The following is a 26,842-nucleotide window of genomic DNA, read 5'->3' as shown; positions in this document are numbered from 1 at the left end:
TATGAGTACTGCTACCCTGGGTTTCTTTTCATTGCCATTTGCGTGGAGTATCTTTTTCCATCCTTTCACTTTCAGTTTGTGAGTGTCTTTAGGTCTGATATGTGTCTTTTGTATGCAGCCTATATATGGGTCTTGTTTTTTTATCCAATCAGCCACCCTATGCCTTTTAACTGGAGCACTTAGTCCATTGATGTTTAAAGTAGCTATTGATAAGTATGTACTTACTGCCATTTTTTAACTTTTTTTTTTTCTCAGTGTTTTAGTAGTCCTACTCTGTTCCTTTCTTCTTCTATACAGAATTGATGGTCACTTTAGTTTGACCTCTGTCTGAAAGATGTACTCTTTAACTCCCCTCTGCCCTCCTTTTATGTTTTTGATATCATATCTAACCTCTTTTTTGTGCATTTGTATCCATTACGTTCTTATCATGGAAATAGATAATTTTTCCTATTTATGGTCTTCTCTTTTCCCCTTAAATCAGTCCCTTTAACATTTCTTGTAGTACTGGTTTATTGGTGGAAAACTCCTTTAATTTTTGCTTGTCTGGGAAAATTTTGATCTCTCCTTCCATTTTGAATCATAACCTTGCTGGGTAGAGTATTCTTGGCTGTAAGATTTTTCCTTTTAGCACTTTAATAAATTGTGCCATTCTCTTCTAGCCTGTAAGGTTTCTGCTCAGAAGTCAGCTGGTAGCCTTATGGGGTTTCCTTTGTATGTAACTTGACATTCTCTTGCAGCTTTTAGGATTGTCTCTTTATCTTTAATTCTGGACATTTTGATTATGATGAGTCTTGGTGTGGGCCTCTTTGGGTTTATCTTGTTTGGGGCTCTCTGTGCTTCCTGTACCTGGATGTCTCTTTCCTTCCTTAGCTTAGGGAAGTTTTCATCTATTATTTCTTGAAATAGATTCTCTGCCCCCTTGTCTCGCTCTACTCCTTCCAGGACACCTATAACACGGATGTCAGTGCGCTTGATGTTCTCCCAGAGGTCCCTTAGACTTTCCTCACTCTTTTTAATTCTTTTCTGTTTTACCTGTTCTCCTTGGGTAATTTCTTCTAGTCTTTCGTCCAGCTCACAGATCCATTCTTCTGTATCCTCTACTCTGCTTTTGAGTCCCTCTAGTGAATTTTTCATTTCCGGTATTGTATTCTTCATTTGTGATTGGTTCTTTTTTATATCTTCCATTTCTTTGTTAACATTCTCACTGAGTTCATCTATTCTTCTCCCCAGATCAGTCAGCATCCTTAACACTCTTAGTTTGAACTCTCTGTCGGGTAGCTTGCTCATTTCTGTTTCACTTAGTTCCTTTTCTGGGGTTTTGTCCTGTTCCCTTACTTGGAATATATTCCTTTGCCTCCTCATTTTGCCTCTTTCCCTGTGCGTGTGTCTATGTATTAGGTAGGTCAGCTACGTCTCCTGCTCTTGGATAGGTGACCTTATGTGAGTGATGCCTTAGGAGGCTTCCAGTGTGCTTCCCTCAGTTCTCAATGTTCCAGGGGTGACACCTATGTGGGCTACATGTGTCCTTCTGTTGTGGCCTGTTTGCTCTCCCTGTAGGCACCCAGGGAGGCCGAGTTATGCTCCTGGCGATCTGTTGTAATGCTCAGCTGCTTGTAGTTGTTGTGGGCCCTTCAGTCTCTTTATCGGTTGTGGGGAGCCCCAGCACAGTTGGCTGCAAGTTCTAATACCACATTTGTGTTTCAGTATTTCTTTTAAGTGAGTAGTCCCCCAGCGTGGCAGGTTGTTAGGCTCAGGGCCTTACAATTGCTGTAAGCCTCTAGCCTATTAGGTCTCTTGTCAGCTCTCTGAGGATTGCAGCTGGGTGGCGCTGGCCTCATGCACAGGAGCACCCAATTGTTTCAGGCTTTGGAAGGTGGGGCAAACCCCCTATGTGGGTCTTTGAGAAGTATAAGTCTTCTGCAGCTGACAAGCCCTGCTGCCCACAGGTCCACACACACAGTCAACACAGTCCTGCCCCGTGTGTGCACCCCGACTTCCTCAAGCGGACCCAGTCTCTCCATGGCAGGAGCCCCACACACTTCGCCACTGCCCCACACTCTCCACCCGCTCCTTCTGCACACCCTGCCCCGCTAAAGTCGGCTCAGTTGCCAGGCTGCAGAGAATCCAGTCACCAATCTATGCAGGCCCACAAGTTGCCTGAGGGCTTGTTGTTGGGTGGGGCCAGTCTCTAGGGTGGGCTGCCTGCCCTGGCTGAGCTGCATTCAATGGGTGCTCTAGCGGGTTTGGCAGACCCTGGGCTAGCAGCCCTCAGGGAGAACTCCAATGGCGTCTGTGTCAGCACGCCCACACCAGGCCACAACAATGGCTGCCGCCAATGTCCCAGTCCCTGGAGAGGGCTCACCCCTCACCGAGATGCACTCAGGGCCTATTAGGTGAGTCTCTTCACCACAGCACTGTGCACCTTTCTTTCTGGTGATTTTAGGATGCTTTCTGAAACGGGTGAGTTTGCGCACGGGCCCTTTAAGAGCTGGTTTTAGTTTCTTTGTGAACCGGGTTTTCTGGGGGTACTCCCCAATGTTTTAGTAGCAGGCAAAGTCAGATTTTATGCCGCTGGTCTCGACTGTGCTGGGTCCACAAAATGCCCACAGCGGGGGTGCTCCCCGGCTCAGGGCCCCGCGCCTCCAGGGAGAGCTGCGTACCTGTGAGCTGCTCCCGGCGTATGCCGCCATCTTGACTTCTCTCTGATCATTACTTTAAATATTTCTTTTGTTCATCTTCTCCTTTTGGCATTCCTAGTATATGTATCTTACACCTTTTGTAACTGTTCAACAGATATTGAAAATTCTACTCCATCTTTTTCATTTCTTTTTCTCTTTGCATTTCATTTTTTGAAGTTTTTATTGACATATGTTCAAGTTCACTGATTCCTTTCCTAGCCTTGTCCAGTCTGTTGATAAGCCCATGAAACGTGTTCTTCATTTATGCTAATATTTTATATTTCTAGAATTTCCTTTTGATTATTTCTTCAAGTGTTCATATCTCTGCTTATATAACCCATCTGGTCTTGTGTATTGTCCTCTTTTTCTGTTAGAGCCCTTAGCTGTAATTCCTGGGTCTTATAATTCTACCATCCTCCATGTCTGCCTTATCTGAGTTTGGTTCTGATGCTTGTTCTTTATCTTCAGACTGTGTTTTTTGGTTTTTTGGGGTTTTTTTTTTTTGCCTTTTTTCATGCCCTGTAATCTTTGGATGAAAGTTGGACATGATGTTCCAGGTAAAAGGAACTGAAGTAAATAGGCCTTTGGTATGAGGTTTTATGTTTATCCTGCTAGGAATTCAGCAGTACTTAGTTTGCTGTAGCTGATGTTGTTAGAGGCTAGAATTCTTGTCGTTGTTTTTGTCTTCCCTGCCATCTTTGGATTTCCTTAGAGAGTTTTCTTTTAAATAAAGTCTGATACTAGCTACAGCAACAAGCTTCTGCTTCTAGGCTTCTGCTCTGGTAAGCTCTGATTCTCCATATTCAAGTGTCTATCCAATATTTGAGGCAATTGTTTTCCCTCTGACTTCAATTCTCTGTTGGATGTAAGAGGAGTTGTTGATTTTCAACTTCTTCAGCTTTTTACTTTTGTGAGGATGGGCGTGATAACGTCTAAGCTTCTACCTTTTTGGACCAGAAACCTGAAGTCTTGCATCAGTCACTTTCTTTCTCTTGGCTTCATGTTCCCTATCTGTAAAATACAGAGATAAGATCAATACTTGATAGCTAACTTCTCATCTAGCTCTAGCATTATGTTGAGTCCGTAAGCACTGATTTCCATGAATGACTATGGCAATTTGTGTCATTTGTTACCCTTCTTCTACAGGCAGACCTTCAGGTGGACAAGGAGAGGCACAATTTCTTCGAGTCCTCCCTTGATTATGTTTATCAAATCCAGGAAGTTCAGGAGTCCAAGAAGTTCAATATTGTGGAGCCAGTAAGTTCTATCTGTTGATGAATGGTCTAAAAATATTTACCAACTGCCAGGTAAATGTGGAGAACTTTGATCATAAAATTGGAATCTCAAAGAATGTAAAGAATAATCAATGCTTAATAATGAGTCAATAAGGTAGACACACTGGCTTGTATTGTTCTTGCTCTCTCACTAATATTCTCTCTCTCTTCAGCACCCTTCCCCCCTCTCTCCTTCCTCGCACATTTTCTCTCTCTACCTCTGGTGTTTTCTTTCTTTTTCTTTTCTTCCTCTCTCCTTCCTTCCCTCCTTCAGTTTCTCTGTCACCTTTCCTATTACCTTGTTCTCCTCCCTTCCTTCCTGTCATACATTCATAAAGCCTCTGAAATTACCCATCATATACCAGGCACTTTGCTAGGAACTCATGTCCCTGCACTCAATGAATTCTCATTCTACTACTTTTACTTCTATCTACTTTAATTTTTTCTACTTAAATCTCCTTAATTTATTGTAAAAGATAATGTGCTTTGATTTGAAAACCGTGTTGAATTTTAAAAACTTTCTTTTTCATTATAAAAACAATGTACTTTTATTGCAGAGAAGCTATGAAAAATTATAGGAAATACAAAACAAAAACAACAAACCCCTCCTACAGAGATAATCACTGTTAATATTGTAGCATTTTCCATTCTAAATTCTCTGTGTATCGATTATATTTCTTTTTCTATCTATGTGTGCATGTATACTTGTAGATCTGGGTGTGTGTAAACATGTGTACATGTGTGTGTACATATGTGTATATGCATTGCACATGAGCATGTATATCTGTGTACATGTGCATCTGTTCTCACATTTGTATATATCAGTATATGTATGTGTGCAAACAGATATTTACTAATTTATCCAATAAACATTTATTGATCTTATCTTATGTGCCAGACGCTGTGTTAAACACTGTGTATCCTATAGTGAACAAGACAGACTCAGTTTCTGTCTTTATGAAGACTACACTCTCATGGGGTAGACAGAAGGGAAAGAAGGATACACATAAAAAAAAATAACTGTAAGTTGTGATAAGGACTAAAACAAAGAACAAGAATACGCAGCTACTTTAGATCAAGTGGCCAAGGAGGACTTCTGGAAGTGTCATTTAAGATAAGATCTAAAGAAAGAGAACATGAGGCCATGTGAATAATGGGGAAAGAACATTCCAGGCACAGAAAAACACATGCACACTGTCCTTAAGTTAGGAAAGAAAGGTGTGTTCAAGGCATGAAAAGATTTTTTCTTTTAGATACTGGTAAGAGAAAAGGGGAGTGGTAGGAAATAATGTCTGACAGGAAGGCATAGGTCCTGTAGGCATGGTGAGGGGTTTGTATTTTAGTCTAAGTGTAGTGGAAAACCACTGACGGGTGTTAAATAGGATATGAAATGAGCTGATTTTGTTGTGTGGAGAAGGGCTTGGAAGAGGCCAACAGTGAAAGTGAGGAAACCAGTTAGGAGTCTACTGCAGAGAAGGCAAGAGAAGATGTTGGCTTTGGTTAGGGTGGTGGTAGTGTAAATAAAAAAGAATAGCTGGATTAGAGATTGATTTTGGAGGCAAAACTGACAGGAATTACTGATGGATTGGATTGAGATGTGAGTGACAGAGAAAGCAGGGATGATTCTTTACTTTCTGGCTTGATTGACTGAGAGGGTGGTGGTGTCATTTCCTGAGCTGGGAAAGCTTGGGAGAGAAACAGGAGATTGTCTATATGACTGTGTGTGTGGCACACACACCCATATACATTTATATATATATATATACACGCATATACACACGTGTTTAGTACATACATGTATGTATGCACACACGCGTATACACACGTGTTTAGTACATGTATATATCTGAATATATATGTTTATATATTCATATCTGTATAGTTTCTGTTTATATATATACATATATGTGTATATGTATATGGTGTGTGTGTATGTGTGTGTGTGCATATTTATATGTATTTGCCTGTTTACTTTCTGAAAAGAATAGAACAATTTTTACTACTTCCTATTACACTTTACTATTGCCAGCATTGAGCATTATTTTTAAAATGTTTGTATTTGATAGATGAAAATCGTATTTTTTATTTTTTATTTATGTGTATTGGATTTTTAATGGGGTTGAACATTTTGAACATTAAAAAAATATTTTGTTGATCATTTGTATGTCTTCTTCTGCAACCCCTCTGAAACATTTCTAATTTGAAAATGGGTTAAGACTCCTTGGATCTTTTAGCATTATGATATTCTTCATTAAGGTACAGAATCTTACTTCATTATTTATCCTTTTACTTATCTATTCATTCAACAAATATTTATTGAGTAACTACTCTGTGCCGGTTCTGAGGATATAGATAGAAAAGATACAGTCTATTCCCATACTGTCCAAATTATGAATGTTTTTATATGCTATCTGAAAAGGATCCAAATGAATCAATTTGTTAGTAGTTCGTATTTTCTGAAACTGAGTTCAGTGTAAATGTTTAACCTAACAAGAGAATAGCTATGTGTAGACCTGTTTGTGTTTGCGTGACTGCTTTTAACACTATACTGGGTAAACATTGTGTAGAGTTTCTTTTCTGTGCTTTTGTTTTCTTTATTTGATTAATGAGAAGGTGCTTGTGATTGATAAAGTTATTTTTACATGTTTTCCCTAGGTCTTGGCCTTTCTTCATAGCCTCTTCATTTCCAACAGCTTGACTGTGGAGCTCACACAGGATTTTCTCCCATACAAACAACAACTCCAGCTCAGTTTGCAGAATGTGAGTTTGCATGTGTGTTTTTTTTTTACCTGTCTCCACATTCTAGTTGAATTTCAGCCCCAATTACCTTGACCTTAGAATTCTAGATTATTGCATCCCAGCCAATTTGTCAGGATACACTGGTATGAATCACAAATATTTTAGTGAACTAGACTGTTCTTGCTCTTCCAGTTTCAGGTCCTCCCTGTCTTTGTGGCTGACTGTTGTTCAAACCCACCCTTCCACCCAGTGACACCTCTATCTATCCAATATTAAGTGTTGCTAATTTGCTCCATCTCTCCCAGATCAGAACCCAGCTATGGGCTTGTTTAAGCACAGGTCTTATGCTACTTCCTGGCTGGTCAGTCAAGACACTCTCATTGTGGGTTTTATTATCATGAATGCCCATTTTTCCCTCTCTTCTTTTTTTTTTTACTACTTATTACTAGAGTTAAATAAATTTCTCTTATGGGTTCTCTGCACCTTCTTTCCCATGCTGTTTCTTGTAGGTGGGCATAGGCATAGCTTTCCCATCCTTGTCACATATATTCTTTTTCTCATTCATTTATTTAACCCACATTTAATGAATGCTTGTAGATATAGTGAATATATATTCTGTGCTAGGCTTTGTAAAAGGCACATAAGTAAGGCATGTCAGTTTTTTCTATTTTTAGGGAATATACAGTTCTTGGAGGAGAGAGCCTAAACACAGATAAATCATAATTCCTTATGATAAGTGCTACAATAAAGACCAAAAATTTTAAAGAAACATGGAGAGTGGAACAATTGACTGCCTGGTACAGTCAGAGAAGGTATCACTGAGGTAGTGACTTTGGCGTAGTTGTTATATTGTATGAAATTTATAGATGTATTTTTAGGTGAGAAAGAATGGTAAGTTGCAGTGGAAATAAGCCACTTGATTGTTTAGATGGATCCTGACTTATAGTTGTTGTTGTTGTTGTTATTGTTTTTCTTTCTGGGCACTCTCCTTTCTGGGTGCTCTCTTTCACCAGAAGGTGAGAGCCCCTATCTTCTACTGAGTTACAAAATATTCTTATAACTAGGTTAATTATTTTACTCTTCCTCCAAATATAACTTGACAAGTATGAATTTAACAACAAGCCTTTGCGCATATATATATGGCAAACTCATTTACAGGATAATCAGTAGAGTGGGCCCAACTAGATTGGGCAGCCAAGATCACCTTTTTTGCGGACGTCATGTGACAATCTTGAGACTGAACACTAAGGACTTATCTCTAGTGATTTTCATACCCACATTTCAAACTGTGTTTGCCACTGTGTTTTAGTTATGTAGTTTTAAATATATTACTTCTTACCATTAACTTTTGTTATTCGTGAGTTTGAAAGTGTAAGTTTTCTGTTGAACTATCTTCGAGGAGAGCACCCTTTCATATATTTTATCCTAATGGCCAGAATTTGATTCAGAGTCAAGTAGGCAGTAACTTTACTTGAGGCAAAACTTAGAAGTTGCCGTGATAGTGTTATCCTTCGAACCTTCTTTACAGTCTCCCTTTTGGTAAAGCAAGTGTCAGTCTGTTGCTCAATTCTAAGAGCTCTTATTTATTGGCATCTTATGTGATTCCCATTAGAAAAAAAAGTCTCCCAGATGTGGTTTTATGGGTACATTGCTATTTATGTTTCTTTTTCCCTTTAGTCTTTAGTCCTTTAAACTTCATACAATTGTTTTCTAGTCACTATACCATTCAACATTTGTTTGTTTGCTATGTTGTAGCACATGATGAAAGCTGAGAAAACTCTGCACTGGGTCTCTGACCAATAAATGCTTATTCATGATGATGGTGATGATGATAATGATTATGATGGTAATGTCTTGACAGACAAGAAATCATTTCTCCAGTACGCGGGAAGAGATGGAAGAACTTAAGAAAAGGATGAAAGAAGCTCCCCAGACATGCAAACTTCCAGGACAGCCTACCATTGAAGGCTATCTCTATACGCAAGAGAAATGTGTGTGGGAATACAGGGATACTCACTGAGTTTCCATTGGCTGGCACCTACTGCCATTTGGCCTCTCCAAATTCCAGGCACCCATATTTTTCATAGACCCCTGACAGCTACATCTCTTTGGAGAGCAGCCTTGGAATAGTGAAAATAAAAAGGAAAGAGAAATTGGAGGGAGAGGTTAAGGATTTGTCTTACAAAGGCTCTGGGATGATAAGACCTAAGGTTTCCTCTGATTTTCAGAATGGGGATTGTTAATCATTTAATCCTTCTGATGACTCTTTGACTGGGGCAAAAAGGGAGGCACAGAAAAGGAGGCAGAAAAATAATATTTATTATACGTATTGTGCCAGGCATGGTGCTAAGTGCTTTAAATACACTATCTCATTTAATCTTTGAAACTACCTTGTCATTCCCATTTTACACATGAGGCCACTGAGATTTAGAAAGATTGCTAGTTGAAAGTCACCCAACTATCAAGTAGTAGGCCTAAGAGTAAACTCAGGTCTGTGAAATGCCAAAACCTATGCTCCTACCACTATACCCTATACCTTCCACTGCCTTAGGATCACGTGGTTGCTCTTAAAGCACTAAACGACCATCATGATTTCAGTGGGCAAGACAGTTGTTCATTGCTAACCGAGGAAAATGGGTTAACTTATCCATTCACTGAATATTGCAGAGGATTTAAGCTTTCCTACTTCCTAAAAAACGTTATGCAAACGTGTATGTGCTATTTGATTTTCCTTATGAACTATGACTCAATGCCCCCAAAGCCTGTGATTTCAATTCCTGCTCAGAATTATTCTACCTGGGGAGTAGGCAGAAGAGGCTACCCAGAGTTTATCAATGGCAAAAACCACTGCAATCCACAAAGCATGGCATTTCAGCAGTGATATTATCATGCTTTTCCTCCCTTAAAACAATTAACTTTTGATGGTTTTCAAAGATGTGTTCTTCCACTTGTCAGATTCGTCTTTTCAACTCTGCATTGCAGGATTTCTCCAAGTCAACACTATTGACATTTCAGGCTGGGTAATTCTTTGTTTTGGGGGGGGGCATCCTGTGCATTATAGGGTTTCACAGCATCTATGGCTTCTCCCTACTTTATTCTAATAGCATTCCCCAGGTGTGACAACCCAAAATGTCTCCAGACACTGACAGATATCCCCTGGGAGGCAAAATTGCCCCTGGTTGAGAACCACTGCTATATTTTAAAGAGGTGCAGACTAATGGGTTTATAATCTTGGCTCTAATATCAAGTAGCTATGTGATCCTTCTATGTCCCAGTTTTCTAGTTTGTCAAATGAATATGACGTTGCTACTCAGTTGAATGTATACTTACTGAGCATCCTTTTTGCCAGACAATATGCAATACATTAGGGATACAACAAAATGAATCAACCTTGGTTTTTGCCCTCAAGAAGTTCACAGTCTGAGGAGGAAGACAGACAAGTATATCAAGAATTATAATGAAATATGCTGAGCACTGTTTTGGGGGCATATATCTAAGGGCTTCACTGAAGAAGTGATGTTTGAATTGGAACTTAAATTATGAATGAGAGTTTGACAGGTAAAGAAAAGGGAAAAGAAAATTCCAGGTGTATACCACTGCATGAGTAAAGGCATAGAGGTGTGTGAGAACATAGTTTATTTGTAGGGTCTTTGTTTGCCAAGAACAGTCTTGGTTTATACGCATTGTCCTGATGTAATTATTAATAGTACATCATTCACTCTTAAATATGTCTTCAATTTGAACTGTAAATTATATGACCACCTATTTATTTGGTAACTGAAAGCAATTAAATGAGACAGGAGCATAGAGGTGAGGATGGCAAAAGACAAAGTTGGAAAGGTACAGATGATCACATTATGAAGGAGTTTGTGGGCCAATGTAAGGAGTTTGGAGATAGTGGGAAATCCATGGATGGTTTATAATAAGAAGAATGACATGAGTAGAGATATATGTTTTAAAAATATTCCTCTAGCAAAAGAGTAGAAAATAAACTAGAAAGGAGTGATCAGAGATGGAGGAAACCAGAGAGAAGGCCACTGAAGTAATTGATTGGAGAAATAGTGAATTTTTGTTTTGTTTGAACTATCTCATAAAACATTAAAAAAAAAAGACATCAGCAATAGACTCCTCAACTAATTAAGTTCTAAAAGGGATAGAGAGGAGAAGACAGCTGAAGGAGAGACACGGAGGTAATAGAATGGCCAGAACCCAACCACCAATCAAGCTGGGCAGGTTACAAGGAAGGAGGAGCAGAACGTTACAGATGTTTCCAGCTTATAACATAGGATGTTTAGTGGTAGCATTCATAGGCAATATGGCAATGAGAGTGGTTTGGAGCAAGCCAGAGCAGATGTGGAAAGCAATTGATGAGGGTTAGGATCTCCATATATTCAGTGGGCAGGTGGCACTGCAGGACTGGAGCTCAGGGGAAGAGTAGGGCTGGTTCTGGAGTATGACCATGAAGAGCAAGCTGTACATAGCTTCGATCTTAGGGGTGGCCTGACCATGCAGCCAAAAATTTTATTCTGTCAGCTCACTTTTGCCTGTCTTTGTAGGGGCTTTGGGAATATCCTGGGTGAAATACTACTGCCAGTATGAGAAAGAGACCAAAACACTCACCATGACGCCTATGGAGCAGAAGCCAGGCGCTAAGCAGGTCAGTTCTTTTGTGAGCCACATTTTTTGAAATCCATCTGTGACTGTGTCTCAGAAAAGAGTATATGTTGACTTAGTATCAAAGTATCAAGTCTATCACTGTCATGTGAAACCATGACTTCATATATTCTCCTTGGCCTAAGTTTGCATTGGGCCAGATACTACTCAGTTGAGTGAAAAATCTGTTAATTGTGTCAGGCCTTCTGAAAGTGCCTGTACTCTTTCAGGCAATTTATTAAATTATTACAAGTGCATGTCACATTGTACAAAGAAAATTTGCAAAAATATGGATGAATTGGAGGAGGACAGTATTACTTGCTTTTCAGAAGGCTCTACTATAGGGTTCCTTTAAATAACAAGTGTTTAAAATATAAATCATTTTCCCAAATTCCTTTTTTTAAAGCAGTATGTCTGTTGCCTAAAGTTGGGATAACCTATACCCCACATTCTATGTAATGTTCAAATGTCATTAAGCAGTTAATGCCTCCTCTTCTGCCCTCCAAACCTTGCCCTACTTCCCAAAATGGCAAGATGAGTTTAACACACTGAGAAGACAGTTTACTCACCTGGAAGAACCTGATCTTATATATATAATATGACATGACATGACATGACATATGATATATGACCATGCAGCCAAAAATTTTATTCTGTCATCTCACTTTTGCCTATCTTTTTAGGGGCTTTGGGAATACATACACATACACACACACACCCCCTCTTTCTCTCTCTCTCCCTTGACAGTTTCTTAAGATAAAAACAGATAGACAGACTATTCATACTCTAAAAATAGTTCAATGAGTCGCTTAAACTGTCTCTAAGACAGGGTCTTAGGACATAATTTTTTAAAGATTTCCGTTCTTTACAAATTGTTTACAAGGTAAAACAAGGTTCACTTGTTAGCACTGAAAGTTGTGGTGCATGGCGACCCAATTTAGCTAGGCAGGAATTTGGAGAAAAATTGGGCCAATTTCTCTCCATTGCTGGTGCTTTCCATGGAAGATCTCTTTTGTGTGGCTTGTTCATGGGAAATAAAAGAAGACTGAGATTTGGTGGCAGGCTGTTGACAAACTGCTTTTTCTCTGTCTTTAACCACAAGCTGTACTTCTCTGCTTTGAGTGTGGATTGGAGATGGGCTGCATCTCTAACGAAGCAAACCAGACCGGGTTTCCAGAACCCTCATCTGTGCTTCTATGTGGGCCAGTCGCTCATTCATGACTCCAAAAATCTCCTTAGTTTCCAGTCTGCCAATTGCCAAAGCACATTTTAATGTGGTTCCAATAAATTCACTTTGTGCTGCGGCACAGAATTTGTTCCAGTTCTGTCAGAACTTAGCTAATGTATCTGACTGGCAAGTGCTTATGAGCAACACTGTCTTGTAGTCTCTTCCTTTTCTTTTTCTACACATATTGCTTTCCAAATCCTAGACTTTAAAGTTCCTTTCTTAGATAGTAAGCTCATTTAGGCCCTTTTTCTCTTGCTCAGAGGTGCCTAATGCAAAGCTCGGGACAGAGGCAGCAGATACCACTTTCATATTCTCCTAGCAGATGAGAGCCAAGTGCTCACTTTAGTTTTTCTTTCCCTCTTCCCTTTTCATTGAGTGGCTGCTTGCAAAACTGCAATAGTGTCAGCCTAAGCAGTTTTATATGGGATTCCTTATGGAATATAAAGAGGAACTTGGTTCTTCATTTAGAAGGAATTTCCCTAAATTGGAGTTGGAAATAATTTCTTCTTGTCAGTTCTCTGACTCAGTTCCTATTTCTAGTTTGTGTTTTAGAAAGGCAAATAATACAAATAAATGAGACTATAATAATAATACCACCATAAAAAGCCACTATTTATTGAATGTCTGCTGTGGTCCAGGCTCTGAGCTAGATACTTTCTGTCATGTGCCTCATTTACTCTCCCAGCAGCACTGTGAAGTATCATTAATGCAATTTGAAGATGGAGGAATTAGCCCTCTTTCTGTTGGTGGTACTTACCAGTGTTTCCTACTAGTTCAGCCTGTTAACTTCCATTTGTATTGTGCTACTCACTTTATAGATCACCTTCCTAAATACCATTTTATAAGATTCTCATCCCTTCCCTGTGAGGCAGCTGTGGTAAGAGGAAAGAGTGCTACATTTTATGTCTCAAGAATTGGTTTTAAATCCTAGCTCTGTGGCCTAGTAGCTTCTTGATCTTGGCTAAGAATTGTCCAATTTTTTGATGTTGCCCAGTATCATTTTCCTCATCAGAAAAATGGCATAAATGACAATGTAGTCCGTAAATATTTATTGAGCACTAACTCTTTACTAGGTACTAGATATGTAAAGATAAATGAGACACTGCCCATGTCCTTGAGGAGCTCTTAGTCAAATGAGGAAATCAAACATGAAAACAGGAAGCTTTAATATAATGCAGAAAAAACATAGTGGGCAATGTATGGGATTGGGGAAGGATTTTGGAGGAAATGAAAGCTGAACTGCAGTTTGTAGAACAAGTAAGAGTTTAGCCAGGCAAAGAATATAGATAAAGTCATTTTGGGTGGAGGAAACAGTATATGCAAGGTTATGGAGTCATGAAAGAGCATGATATATGTGTGAAATAAGACTACTTTTGCACTGATGGGGCATAAAACATATGGGGGTGGCTGGAGGTGAACCTGGAGTGCTGGGCAGAGCCTAGGCCCCTGAGCCGTGATGCCACCAAATCTAATGGAGTTGAGAATTTAAAGAGATAGGGTGAGTACATGATACTGTTAATCACTCTCATCTTGAAAGACTAACAATGCTTGATATCCTAAGTGTTGGGGTAGGGAAGGAAGATTGAAGGATGAATTTAGCGTTGAGTTTTTATAGTGTAGGAGCAGCAAAAGGATAGGCCTGCAAGGGGATTGAGTGTGCCAATGAGAGAAGTACTGAATGATTGTCTGTATGGGCCAGTTTGGATGGCATAGTGCTTATGCACAGACCTGGCACTTGGGCACTGTTTCTAAATTGAGGCAGCAACGTGGGTAGTATTATTCCCATTTAATAGATTGTGAAGTTAAGATGCAGAGAGGAAAAATGATTTGCCACGGGTCACATAGCTAGTAAATGGCATAACTGAGAGAAGACCCCAGGTTTTAAGCTTCCTAGTTTATTGCTATTTCCACTATACTGACTTGGGTGACTTTGGGTAAGCCATTTTACCTTTCTGAGCTTCACTTCTTTCTAACAGTTGTTATGGAGAAAGTTGGTTTTAAAATACCTAGTGTAATATGTGGCACATAGTAGGTGATCAATAAATGTTACTTCTCTTTCCTATACCACATTATCTCTGTTGAGATAATAGAGAGAAACTGAACAATGTGGGACTGGGGAATTTTAATCTGTAGACACAGATTCAATGGCCTTGTTAAGTGCCCACAAGACTAAGGTGGGCCACACTATGCTGCACATAGGAAATAACAAATGCCACCTTGACTAATACACAAATTTGCTTATTTTCCCTAATTCTGCCCTATCTTTGGAGAGATTCCTTTTGCAATTCCTGTCATCCTTGAGTCTGGAGTTGGGTAACAGACATGTTTGTCTCCGCTCCTCCATCTGCCACTTTAATGGAAGGAGGGTTGCAGAAAGCCACTTACCGATTGCAACCTCCCTACCTAAAGGTCTCATGCAAATTTTATTCTGTACGTATAGTGCCATTTGGGCAGCACATTTCTCCTACACTTTCCTTACATGATGTGTAACGAGCTTCCTATTTAATCTTGGAAAAGAGTGCTGGCCTACCCTGAGCATTTTCTCCTCTTCTCAGCCATTGATTCTTGGATCAGGGAGAAACCATCTGCCATCTTGCTACAACTACCATTTGAAGGGACAAGGTTCTCAGTGAGGCTACACATTGCTCCTGCTTCCCTGACAGATGCCTTCCAGGTGGCACTGAGGACACTGCAGGAGGCAGAAGAATCTTCTGTGCATTTTGTTTTCAAATTGGCTATTAATACTTCTTTTATATCAGGGTCCCTTGGACTTAACCCTGAAGTACTGCGTGAGAAGGAAGACAGAGTCTATCGACAAGAGGTTCTGTTTTGATATAGAAACTAATGAAAGGTAAGCTGTGCTGGTGTGAATTGGCAATGTCCCCATGTGCCAGGTGCTGGGCCTGGGTAGGTCTTTTATTTTCCTCTGTCATCTCTTGTTGATGAAAATGATCAAATACATTCATGACGGTGTTGTCTTTGCTCTTCTGGCCGCCCTTCACAGGGATCCCTGTTAGACCTGGCCCAGAGCTCTCTATGCAAGCTTCAGTCAGCTTTGCTTCACCTCCTCTAGGCAGAAAAAGTCACTCCTAGGATTTAATTTGCTATCAGATATGCAAAAGGTCAGCATTTGGTGATGCTGCATAAAAGACAGGATAACAAACTCATTCTTTTTTTTTAATCTCCAAGTAAATTGGAACACATTTTTAAGGGAAGATAGATGAGATGAAGGGTGGTAGTGGTATTGGGGAGTCTGTTTTCCCCCACTTGGTGCAAACATGATGCAGACTTTCCTACTTTGCAGACGTTTATGTACGGTGGAAATTGGTTATCAGCTTTCTGACTTTAGCTAAGGCTTACGAACTTTGGACTTGGTTGTTTGTGAATTCGTATGATTACTTTGTTAAAAATGGATGGTCCCAATCAAAGATGGCTGTGATGGTAAACATTGTTATCTATAACCATGAGGCTGTCACTCATTTTTCTGACAGCTTCAGGCCAAGTAGGAAGGGGAAAATTACTGTTGGCTGTGCCTTCCCTTTCATGAACCTTTAGTGTCTCTGGCTTTGCAGCAGCATGGTGCTTAAAATACATTAAAATTTTTATCTCTAGTTCTGATTCCCTTTTCAGCTTAAGTTTGCAAGCTAATTAAAAATAGTATTTTCATAGTCTCAAATCAGTTGCAGTTTGGCCCTGAAGTTAAGGGCTGGGACCAATTCATCTTTATATATCTTGTACCTAGTGCTATGCATGGCTCCTGGTAGATGATAGTAAATTTGGTGTTCATTTTTAAATGTATTTTTTCCTACCTCGAATGCTGAGGAATTTTGACACTAGAACCCAAGAATTAAAGTTTTGATGTGTCTGTGACTTTAGTTACCACATATTGGGCACTTTAAAAAACATTCCCTCATTTAATCCCCTCCCCCATTTTACAGGCGAGGAGACTGAGATTTGAATATATTTAACTGACTTGCCCAATCAAAGTGACATAGAAGCAAGGCTGAGCTCAAACCCTGGTCTTTAGGTCCCCTAAGCCCTTGTTCTTTGTAATTTTGTTTCATGTCTACTATAAGCAGAATAAATATGCTGTGAAATAGAGGGTCAAATATAATAATGAACAGGTGCTGAGGCAGAGTTTTCTGAGGGATGTGACATCTGCTTTCCTGGCTAGTCAATCTGATATAAGGAACAGAGTCAGGCTTCCCAGCAGGCATCAGGCACCTGTACTTATGTTCCCTGCAGCATAGAACAAAGGAATTTTTGAGTCCCTTTTTCTATTTCAGGAGTAGAAGATAACTTCTTTATTAGTATTCCGACCAGTATTTGAAGCCACAGGCTCATAGCCCATCAGAGCTTGAAGGACAATAACAATAACAACAACAGCTGCTAACAATTATTGAGTACCTCCTATGTGCCAGGCACCATTCTCAGCCCTTTAAGTGTATAATTTCCTTTAGTCTTCACCACAGCCACATGAGGTGAGGGTATTATTATCCCAATTTCACAAAGGAAGACAAGAAGACAGAGAGGAGTTAAGCAACTTAGATTACACAGCCAATAAACAATAGAGCCAGGATCCAAATCCAGGCATTCTAGTCTCCAAGCCCACACTCTTACCCTACATTCTACTTCAGATATGCTATATATGCCTTTTTGCTCCAGATGGGTGACTGAGACCTCAGGGAGGGCAAAGTATTTGTCTAAGGTCATAATGGAAGAGCCTGGACTAGAAGGCAGTACTCCTTCTACTTTGTCATCCTGTTCTTAACAATGTTGTTCTTTGAATTTGACTTTCTGTAGCACACAAGAATCGCCAAATGCTTTCTGAATGGTCACTTATTTATTCTTTCAGCTTCTCTGTAAGGTCAAGAGAGAACATAAACCAGCTTTTTGATTTCCCAGATAGGGAACCTGAGTTCCAGAATGGGTTTAATATCATATCTGGTCTGCAGTGTCTGCTTTTATGTCTGTTGCCCACATGCTTGCTCTCCTTCCTTCTGGCTTCAGGATTCAGCTGAGTAGCTGTCTTTACAAAGATTTCTAAACTTTCTAGCCCCATAAGACATATCCAAAAGGTTGGGTGTTTCTTAGAGAATGGTAAACTTGAAAGAATCCAGTGCCCAAAGCCAAGTCCTGGTTTCCAATTGATTCTGGCTTAAAGATCATTTGAGGGCTTTCCTTTTTAAGGAGTACTTTGATGAAGTAAGAGATGGAAAAGCAGGTAGAACAGGAATCCTGTGATATCAGAAGTGGAAAGGACTTCCCAGTTCATCTGTTCCAACACCCTTATGGATAAAGAAACAGGCCAGAGAGGCCCAGTGACTTTTCCAGAGTCTCTGAATTCTCTTGTCATTGCTCTTATCATTTTGTGACTCTGAGAGAGGTCTCATCTTAACATAGAAGGAGTGAGAGGAATAAGCTTCAGATAATGACGCAGCTAGGCAGAGAATGCAAGGGGACTTTATGCCTGCAATAATATGGTCAGTCCCAAATTTCCAATTTGGTTGTGAACGTCTAAAAAGACTATATAGATTATGCCAACTTGGGGTATCTCTGGATATAGGTAGCCTGCAAGTAAATAGAATAAAATTGGGTTTGAGGCCATCTGCCATGCAGAAGAGGCCTTATAGTGTAGTGGTTAAGAAAGAACATGGCTGCTGGACCAGAATTCCTAAATTCAAATCCTGGCTTTATACTTAGCCACTATGTGAACTTAGGTAACCTCTTTGTGCCTCAGTTTTCCCTTCTGTAAGAGAGGGATTACTATAGTACCTGCTTTATAGGCTTCCTGGGTAGATTAAATGAATTAATACCTATAAAGTACTTAGAACAGAACCTGGCACCTAGTGAGCATTCAGTAACTATTAGTTTTTATTATTAGTTGTAAGATTTCTTATGTTAGCCAAAAGGCTTCCTCCCTATGGGTGAGCCAAGATACATGTTGTTGAATTCTTTCCAACTGGAAATGCTTCTTGGACATCCTAGGTGGTGGAAGTAGCAAAGCCATTTTCCTGATAGATGAATATGCCCGTGATGAACTTGCTTACCCCTAGAGCCCAGACTAAATGTCTAGCTTCCAAGAGAGAGAGGCAGGGAGAGCCTCAGTTTTGCTCAAGCACAATAGGGCCAATTTAAGTGTGTATTGTGGTAAGGTGTCTTGGCATCTGCCTTCCTATTTCCTTGCCCGACTCTGGCATGAGGCCACCAAGGTACCACCTCCCCCAGGGTTCCCAAAGTTACTGTTCTATAAATGTCCCATTGTTTTTCTGACTAAAAAAGATTTTGAAAAATTGGAATTCTGTATGCCTGTGCCTGCTGAGTGTGACCCCTCCCAGGGCTAAGAGGGACCCTAGATTACAAGAGTCCATTCTCTCGGGTGAGTTTTCTGCTTTCAACTTGTCATTTTTCCTTAGGCCCGGAACCATCACTCTGCAGGCCCTTTCAGAAGCTAACAGAAGGCTATGGATGGAGGCCATGGATGGGAAAGAACCTGTAAGTTTACCTCAGACACTGCGGGAACCTTAGCAAAATAGTCCAGTGTATGAGTGCCCTCTAGTGGTACCAGTGGGTCTAGGACAATTAAATGATAATAGACCCTTCAGACTCAATTTAGAGCTAGAAGGAATTGTTGATTTGATATCTCTTTTTTAACAAGTAAGGCAACTTGAGTTCTAGAGAGGGTGTGGGATTTCTCAAGGATCACCCTCAGAGAAGGCATCAAAGCTGGGCCTAGAATCCAGGTCTCTCAGCTTCTTGCTCCAGTGTTAGATTGTGCAGCTGTGCCCACAAGATCTTCTTAAGAAAGAAAATAAAGCCTTTTTTTCAGTTTATAAAATTGATGTGTTCATATAGAAGGATGGAAAATAATTGCCGTGGCTGTGAACAAACATTTATTAAGATTTTATTCAAAATGGTCTTGCTGCCCCACTCTTACATCCCCAAGTCAACTTTTTCTCTTTAAGGGTACAGCTGGTGGAGATGGCAGTGCCATCCTGTACCACACCATCTAGAACACTGTTACACAGGAGGACAAGCAATAGCTTAAAAGGGTTACTGATCATCATAGAAAGACCAATGTGAACAGTCAGAGATTGAAAAGCATTTTCTCTCTTCAGTATCTTCCAAGTAGGTTTCTTCTAGTGGCATGTGAAATAATATCAGCTTCCTAGTGTGGGAATCCCAAAAGCCTAGATTTGGATTTTGGTTCTGCTGTTCAATGGTTGTGTGACCTTGAAAATGTTATTTCTCTGAGACTCAGATTTCTTCTCTTCAGTAATATGGTTTTAATAATCTCTGTTCTACCTACCTCACAGGATTGCTTTAAAAAATCAAATTAAAGCCAGTCTGTCAACCATCATGTGCTATATTGGTTTTAGGTGCTTCTAACTGGTCTGAAGGATGGGTGCAAAGCTACAAGATTCAACAGTATTTGGATACAGTCTAATCTCCTTGCTTTATTCAAGGCAAAAACTTGATAAGAGGGGAAATATATTCCAGGGTTTTCTTTCTGTGTGTCCTCAGCGCCCTGGAGACTAAAGAGGAGTGTACAGATCCCTCATTACATTTATAGCAACCAAGATGGTAGCAGGAGAGAAGTGGTGTTGTGAAGACTGCCATCCAGAAAGTAGGCCAGGACCTGTCTCCCCTCCCTCTCCTCCCAGAAACCTGGAGCTTAAACATTTCATGCCTGTGATGTTTCTCTGGGAGGATGCTAGGAGGCTCAGCAAGGCATTTTACTCTTGATTCCCTCTCCTGAACTTGCTCTCCCTTTAGGTTTTAAAGATTGAAGGATGCAGGTGGCTTTTTGTGCAGAATGATGTTAGAACATGGGCCCACTGAATGTGGATCCTTACCAAATTGATTATGGCAGACCCTTATTATTTATTTATTTTTTTTGGTGAGGGAGATTGGCCCTGAGCTAATATATGTTGCCAATCTTCCTCTTTTTGCTGAGGAAGATTGGCTCAGAGCTAACATCTGTGCCCATCTTCCTCTATTTTTGTATGTGGGATGCCACCACAGCAGGGCTTGATGAGTGGTGCATCAGTCTGCGCCTGGGATTCGAACCTGCGAACCCCAGGCTGCCGAAACAGAGCACGTAAACTTAACCACTATGCCACCAGGCCAGCCCCTATGTCAGACTTTTCACAAATATCTTGTTTATAAAGGTGGCAGCAAGGGCTGGCTAGCAGAGAAACCTCTGTCCTGTAAATTTCCATGGGGATACACACATATGCAGAAAATTTTCTTTTAAAAGGAGAGATTGTTAAAGGAGACTCTAACAGATGGCATATAAAGGGCTTATTTTCTGCAGCCTCACATTGCTGATGTTGTTGCTGCTCTACCAAACACTCCAATCTACTAATCTTACACATTTTATTCATGCCTTTGGTTGAAGTGTCAAAGAAGATCAGGACTTGAAGGAACATCTACTCCAACCCTGGTCATTTTAGAGATATGAATTTTGAAGTCAAGAACAACAAGAACAAAAAGGACATGCCCAAGATTTCATAATGAGGTAGAAGCAGAGCCAGGACTAGATTTCAAAAGTCAAGGATCTCCTTTTTGGTCTCTCAAATAGCTATCACAATGCATACTTGAAGATGACTCAGAGAAATCTTGGTCAGTGCCAAGATGGACACTGTTTCAGATGGACACTTGCCTTTCCACAGAGAAACACCCATTAACTAATCTTTGGGGTAGAAGGTTGGTATTGGGAACATTTAAATTTTACCATCAATGCCCCTTACCAAGGTATCCTTGAAAAACCACTTCCTTTCTCTCATGTTCTCTTGCTCCATCAGAAAAATTCTCCAAGCTTTACATAAGTTAATGTCTAAGATGGCAGGCTACAATTTCAGCTGCAATGAGCTGTATGAAATCCAGGGTAATCTTCAGGGATTGTTAATCCAACTATTTTCTAGGGACCTGGGCAAACATGATTCTGTTTATCTCACTTTTCCTTCTTGTGAAATCCTTAGAGTCGCTAATGGTTTTGATGGCCTATCGAGGGAAAGAAATTTAGTATTATTTGCCATACTTACCTATAGCGATTCAAAATAACCACCGCTCTTTCTGTTTGTCTTCTTTTGTAGATCTACCACAGCCCCATAACAAAACAGGAAGAAAGTGAGTCAAATTTCTGATCTACTGACATTATAAACTGCCAGCTGTCCTAATCACAGTAAATGCTATCATCAATGATATGTAATGTTGATGCAAGTGTTTTTATGGATGCCTCTGTGTGGAATGAAATTCAGATCTATTTTTTTAATGTGTCTGTTGATTAACTACGGAAGTCACTTTATCTTAGGTAGTAGTAGTAATATAGATAAACACATCATATCCTTTTGTTCTAGACACATGATAGAAATGGGGTGCATTTCCAACCTAACATTTCACATTTGATGTTGCTCATGCCTAAAGCAGACATAATGCAAAGGGCTAACTAAAAGCATTTTGTGTTATAAGAGTAAAACCTCTAAACTCCACCTGAATAAAAGGATCTTTCCATTTAAGGGTGATTGGAGATGAGCAACCAAACCCCTAGTTCTTTCACTACAGTCTCTTAGCATCATCATTGAATGTTTGATAGATGAGGCTTGTTACAGCAGGATCTAACTCTGCTTTCCTTTGCTTGAAACAGTGGAGCTGAATGAAGTGGGGTTCAAGTTTGTTAGGAAGTGCATCAATGTCATTGAGACCAAAGGTAAGGTATGAACATCCATAGCCTTAGAAGTGTTTGAATCTAGTCAGTCTGAATTTATCCTGGGCAATTTCTCTAAAGTAGCAATGATGTCATCTAGTGGTCAGGACCCATTTTAGGAATGAAGTCTGTTTATAAACCTTGAGCATTAGACACAATTTGTAAAATTTCAGCAAATTCCAAAGCAGTGGTATCCAAGCCAATCATATTTAGATAATTTGTGGTTTACAGCTTTTAAAGAAAAAGCGCTTCAAATGGCTTATAAAGTATTCTGAAATACTACCTGGCACTCCTCAAGTAGTGTTATGATGGTTACATTCTAAATAAATAAGAGCTCAGTTTCTGCCACAGTACATATTGGTTTAAAAATTGATGAAGGCAAAGCTAAACTCAGACAACTATGGAAGCGGCATATATCCAGGCTAACGATAGTCTCTAGTTTCTCTCTGAGAATATTTAGAATGTGGGCAGATGTAGTGTATGAGCCAAGCCTCTTTTTTTCTTTGAAATGTTACTTCAGTCTTTTTCCATGTACAGAATGGCCTTTTGTTACATATCGACCATACTCCAGACTTCTCGTCTTTTCTATCACTGCTCAGGGGCAACTTGAAGGTTGATATTTCTTCACTTTCAATTAAACCCTGGCTCCTTTCCAAGATGGCAATACCATTCTAAGCCATCTGCTGCTACCCACCTAAGCATATTTTTCTATTTACTATAGAGTGTATTCTCTTCTGTTCAGATTAATGAGGGCTTGGTACAATCCAAATGAAAGTATGGAGAGAATAATTTGGAGAGATGCTTCAGGACTGTTCCCCTTTTGCAAGGGAGAGCTGGAGAACTTGGAGAGAGTAGGGAGACCCTTTCCTGTTGGAACTGACTCTAGCGTGTAGGTACCTACTTTCTCTACCCTGAGGGAGATGAAGGCTCTAGCTATATAAACAAAACTGACCTGATTTTTTTTCCCTAGGGATCAAGACAGAGGGATTGTACCGTACTGTGGGCAGCAATATTCAGGTTCAGAAGCTGCTGAATGCCTTTTTTGGTAAGAGTTTTAATTTTATAATTCTTATTGGGGGTTGGTTGTGTATTAGGAAGAAATGTGACTGTAAGAGAAAGGAGGCATTGCTAAAGAAAGTTGTAGGCTATTTTTTAAAAACTATTTTCAAAGGTAAAATGTATACCTATTTGCCTACCCTGTGTCAGAAAGTCTTGCCTTGAAGAAATGACTAGCATCTCTCCTTCCTCACATCTTATTCTTTCCTCAAACCCTTTGCAATCTGGCTTCTACCTCAACCTCTCCATTGGAACTACTCTGGCCAGGCTTGGAAGGTATCTTTTTGTGAAATCCAGTGTTCAGTCTCTATCTTGCTTCATCTCCTTTTGACCACTCCCTCCTTTTTGAAACTTTCTCCCTATGTGACTTCTATGACTCAACAGTCTCCCGATTCTTCTAACATCTTGTATTATTCCTTTCAAGTGACTCTTGTCAGGTCCTGTTTCTTCTTTCCATCTTCTAAATCTTATCTGGGTATTTCCCAGCATTCTCTCTTTACCATCCTTTGCTTCTTTCTCTACGTGTTTTCCTAATGATTGATTTTTATCCTAGTAATGGGTCACATTTTTCTTGTTTTTATATGACTAGTAATTTTTATTGGATGCTGGGCATCATGACTTACTGAGTGTATCGATTTTGTTGACTTTTTTAAACAGTGTTAAATTTTGTTTTGTAGGCAGTTATTTGTGGATCAGCTTAATCCATTTGAGACTTCTTTTTAAGCTTGTTAGGACAGATATAAAGTGTCTTTTACTGGCTAGTTTAGCCCTACCACTAAGTTCTGACTTCTTTTGTCTCTTCATTCTTACCGATTGGAACTTAAACATCTCCCAGCTTTATGTGAATTCTAGGAATTGTTCAGCTTAAAGCTCCGTGATATTTCTTTGCCTAGTCTCATGGATTTTCATCCTAGGCACTCATGGCTTAGTATTCAATGACAGACTCAAGGGGACCCGTAGGTAAGAGATTTTTTAGTTCTTTCTCTACATGGTTCCCTCATCTCTGGTACTCTGCCTTGCAAATTCTAGCTGCCTCAGCCTCTCTGAACTTTGATCTTTATCTCTTCAACTGCTACCATCCAGAAAGTGCTTTCAGGTAGCTAGCTGTGGTCATGGTAGGGCTTATCTTGTTTGTTTCCCCTTTTTCAGTCATAGTCCTGTGCTGTTCATTGTTCAATGACTACAAACAATTCTTTAATATATTTTGTCCAGGGTTCTACTTGTTACAACAGGAGGGCAAGTCTAGTACCAGTTACTCCAACAAGGCCAGGAATGGAAGTCCCTCTATGTGTTTTCTACTAGTACCTCTGTGCTGACAGCACCCAAAAATCTCTAGTCCAGACATCATCTCATGAATTCTAAACTGATGTATCCAGTTGCCCACTGGACCTGTGCTTCTCAAACATATTTAGGTCATGGTACACATTGGAATGATCATATCTGAATAGGACATTCTGATAAATGGAAAAAACAGACTCTGGTTGAGGCAATAAGCTCCAAAAGCTGAGTAAATCAATATTGGAATCATTTCACAAGCTCTCTGTGTATAGATGTTCCACAGGTACCTACATTTGACATGTCTAAAACTAAACTCATTGTTTTTTTCTTCCTGCAAACCTGCTCTTCCTTTTGTGAATGGTGGTGAACTATCTGGTAAGCTCAGTTTTCATAAAGTGTCAGAGAACAAATTGAGTGTAGACAGCTGAAGTTTGGATAAAGCACATATTTTTGGTCTTTTCTTCGATGATGCATGCTTACCTTCCGTAACCCTGCAGGCCTGACAACCGAACCCTATTAGTATTTGAGGGTGCTGCAGCATCCAATGATAGCAGGTGTGGAGTTTTTGCATTACAAATTACATCATTAGTACTTCAATATCTGTTTTCACTTATCACTTTACATTCTTGACTTTTAAAAATTTAAGTTTTCTTATTCCTGTACAATTTACATCCCATCTTATAAGCTAAAGGACACTTTTTCATATATAAAATGGCTGACAGTATAGCCCAGGATATTTAGTCTCTGAAAAATTATTGAACTCAGATCAACTATTTAGAATTCTGTTTCCAGTATCACTACATTCTTCTGCCTGATGTATAATAAGCTTAAAAAAAATGCCATGCTAGGCATTCTACTGATTCTCTTACAGACTTCAATAGGACTGAAATGGTTCCCTCAAATCACACATGGCGGTACAATTTGATTCAGATATCACGGAAAGTGGCAGAGTTGGCATATTGCATCTATTCAACATCAACTTCCAAATATCAGTACTCATAGGAATATCTGAAAAATAGAATTTCTGGATATAAATATTTATAAGTATAATATAAAACAGTGTTAATTTGCTTTTTTATACATAAAACTCGTAACCCCTGATCCCTTACCCAAATCTAAGAAATTCTAGATTTGGTGATGATCTTCATTCATTTAACAAACATTTGAGTATATATTAAGGGTCAGGCATTATACTCAGGGCTGTGGATTAAACAGTGAACACACCACTTGCATTTCCGACCTTTGTGGGGTTTATATTCTATGGAGAAGACTGTCTTTCAGCTAGCTTACAATGTATAATTATGTGGGGAGACCTCCCTTCTAAACTTCTTTCATGTTATGCCTTCTCGGGATTCTCACTGGGATTCTCAAAGTTGTCTTGCTTCTTTTCCCCTTACCCTGATCTATTCCTATACCTCTAGGGGCTGGCTGCCTTGGCTTCATGTAGGCTCACCATGATTTTTCCAGGAGGAAGAGCATTCGTTTCCTTTTGCTGGCACATCATCTTTGCCTCTCTTCTTTCCTTATGTCTCTGGCTCTATGACAGTCAAAAGGACACTTCCAGCTTTTTTTTTTTTTAACCCAAACAACCTGCAGACTACTTTCTCTATGACATCTACAACACATGACTGTGGGCTTTCTTCTATTGTTTACTAGAGACTTCGTTCTTCCGCTACCTGAAAATCTGTCTTTTTGGCTAATAAAATATAACACGGACTACAAAGTCAAAGGGACACATCCAGAATCAATAATCATTTTTCAATCAGTCTGTTGGTTGGTTAGTCACATTGCTCCCCATCCCCAGATTGTTGCATGATGCACTATGTTAATAGATCCTATAAACTCTGAGGAATAGAGTGTTCACTTGTGCTGAATCCATCATAAACTACCTTGGTCACAGAGGTAGGATCTGTGGGATCCTACCGATCCTACTGTAGGATCACCTCAGAGACAGCTTGGTACCACATTTAAGAGTTCTGCTTCTCTACCCTTTACCAAGTCATAGTCATCTAATTAATGATAATGCCTTCCATTATCATTATAATCTTCATAATCATGCTCATGATAATGCCAGTACATCTAGCACATGTGGGTGCTCAGTAGCTATTCCTTCAATGGAACTCTGAGATCATGTTGTGCTCCAGAGACTGAGTATTTTACAATGACTGGAGCAGAGGGGTGAGATGGGGCATGGAGAACAAGGACACTGGGTGTACAGACAGGGGTC

General features: G+C 39.8%; 1 protein-coding gene across 3 annotated transcripts in view; it reads left to right on the top strand.

The window, feature by feature from the left end:
* The window catches only part of OPHN1 (oligophrenin 1), a 578,007-nt gene that overhangs the window by 253,437 nt on the left and 297,728 nt on the right, over positions 1-26,842 (top strand). For all 3 annotated transcript variants that reach the window (XM_058536058.1, XM_058536059.1, XM_058536057.1), the window contains 9 exons: positions 3,825-3,935; positions 6,608-6,712; positions 8,553-8,682; positions 11,248-11,348; positions 15,332-15,423; positions 18,989-19,067; positions 21,671-21,704; positions 22,222-22,284; positions 23,252-23,326. In XM_058536058.1, coding sequence (XP_058392041.1) covers positions 3,825-3,935; positions 6,608-6,712; positions 8,553-8,682; positions 11,248-11,348; positions 15,332-15,423; positions 18,989-19,067; positions 21,671-21,704; positions 22,222-22,284; positions 23,252-23,326 — 790 coding nt within the window. The remainder of the gene's footprint in view (positions 1-3,824; positions 3,936-6,607; positions 6,713-8,552; positions 8,683-11,247; positions 11,349-15,331; positions 15,424-18,988; positions 19,068-21,670; positions 21,705-22,221; positions 22,285-23,251; positions 23,327-26,842) is intronic.

Source organism: Diceros bicornis, chromosome X, assembly GCF_020826845.1.
Source record: "Diceros bicornis minor isolate mBicDic1 chromosome X, mDicBic1.mat.cur, whole genome shotgun sequence".
NCBI lineage: Eukaryota > Metazoa > Chordata > Mammalia > Perissodactyla > Rhinocerotidae > Diceros > Diceros bicornis.
Note: the sequence above shows the minus strand (reverse complement) of the source record. Positions and strands in the feature narration are given on the sequence as shown.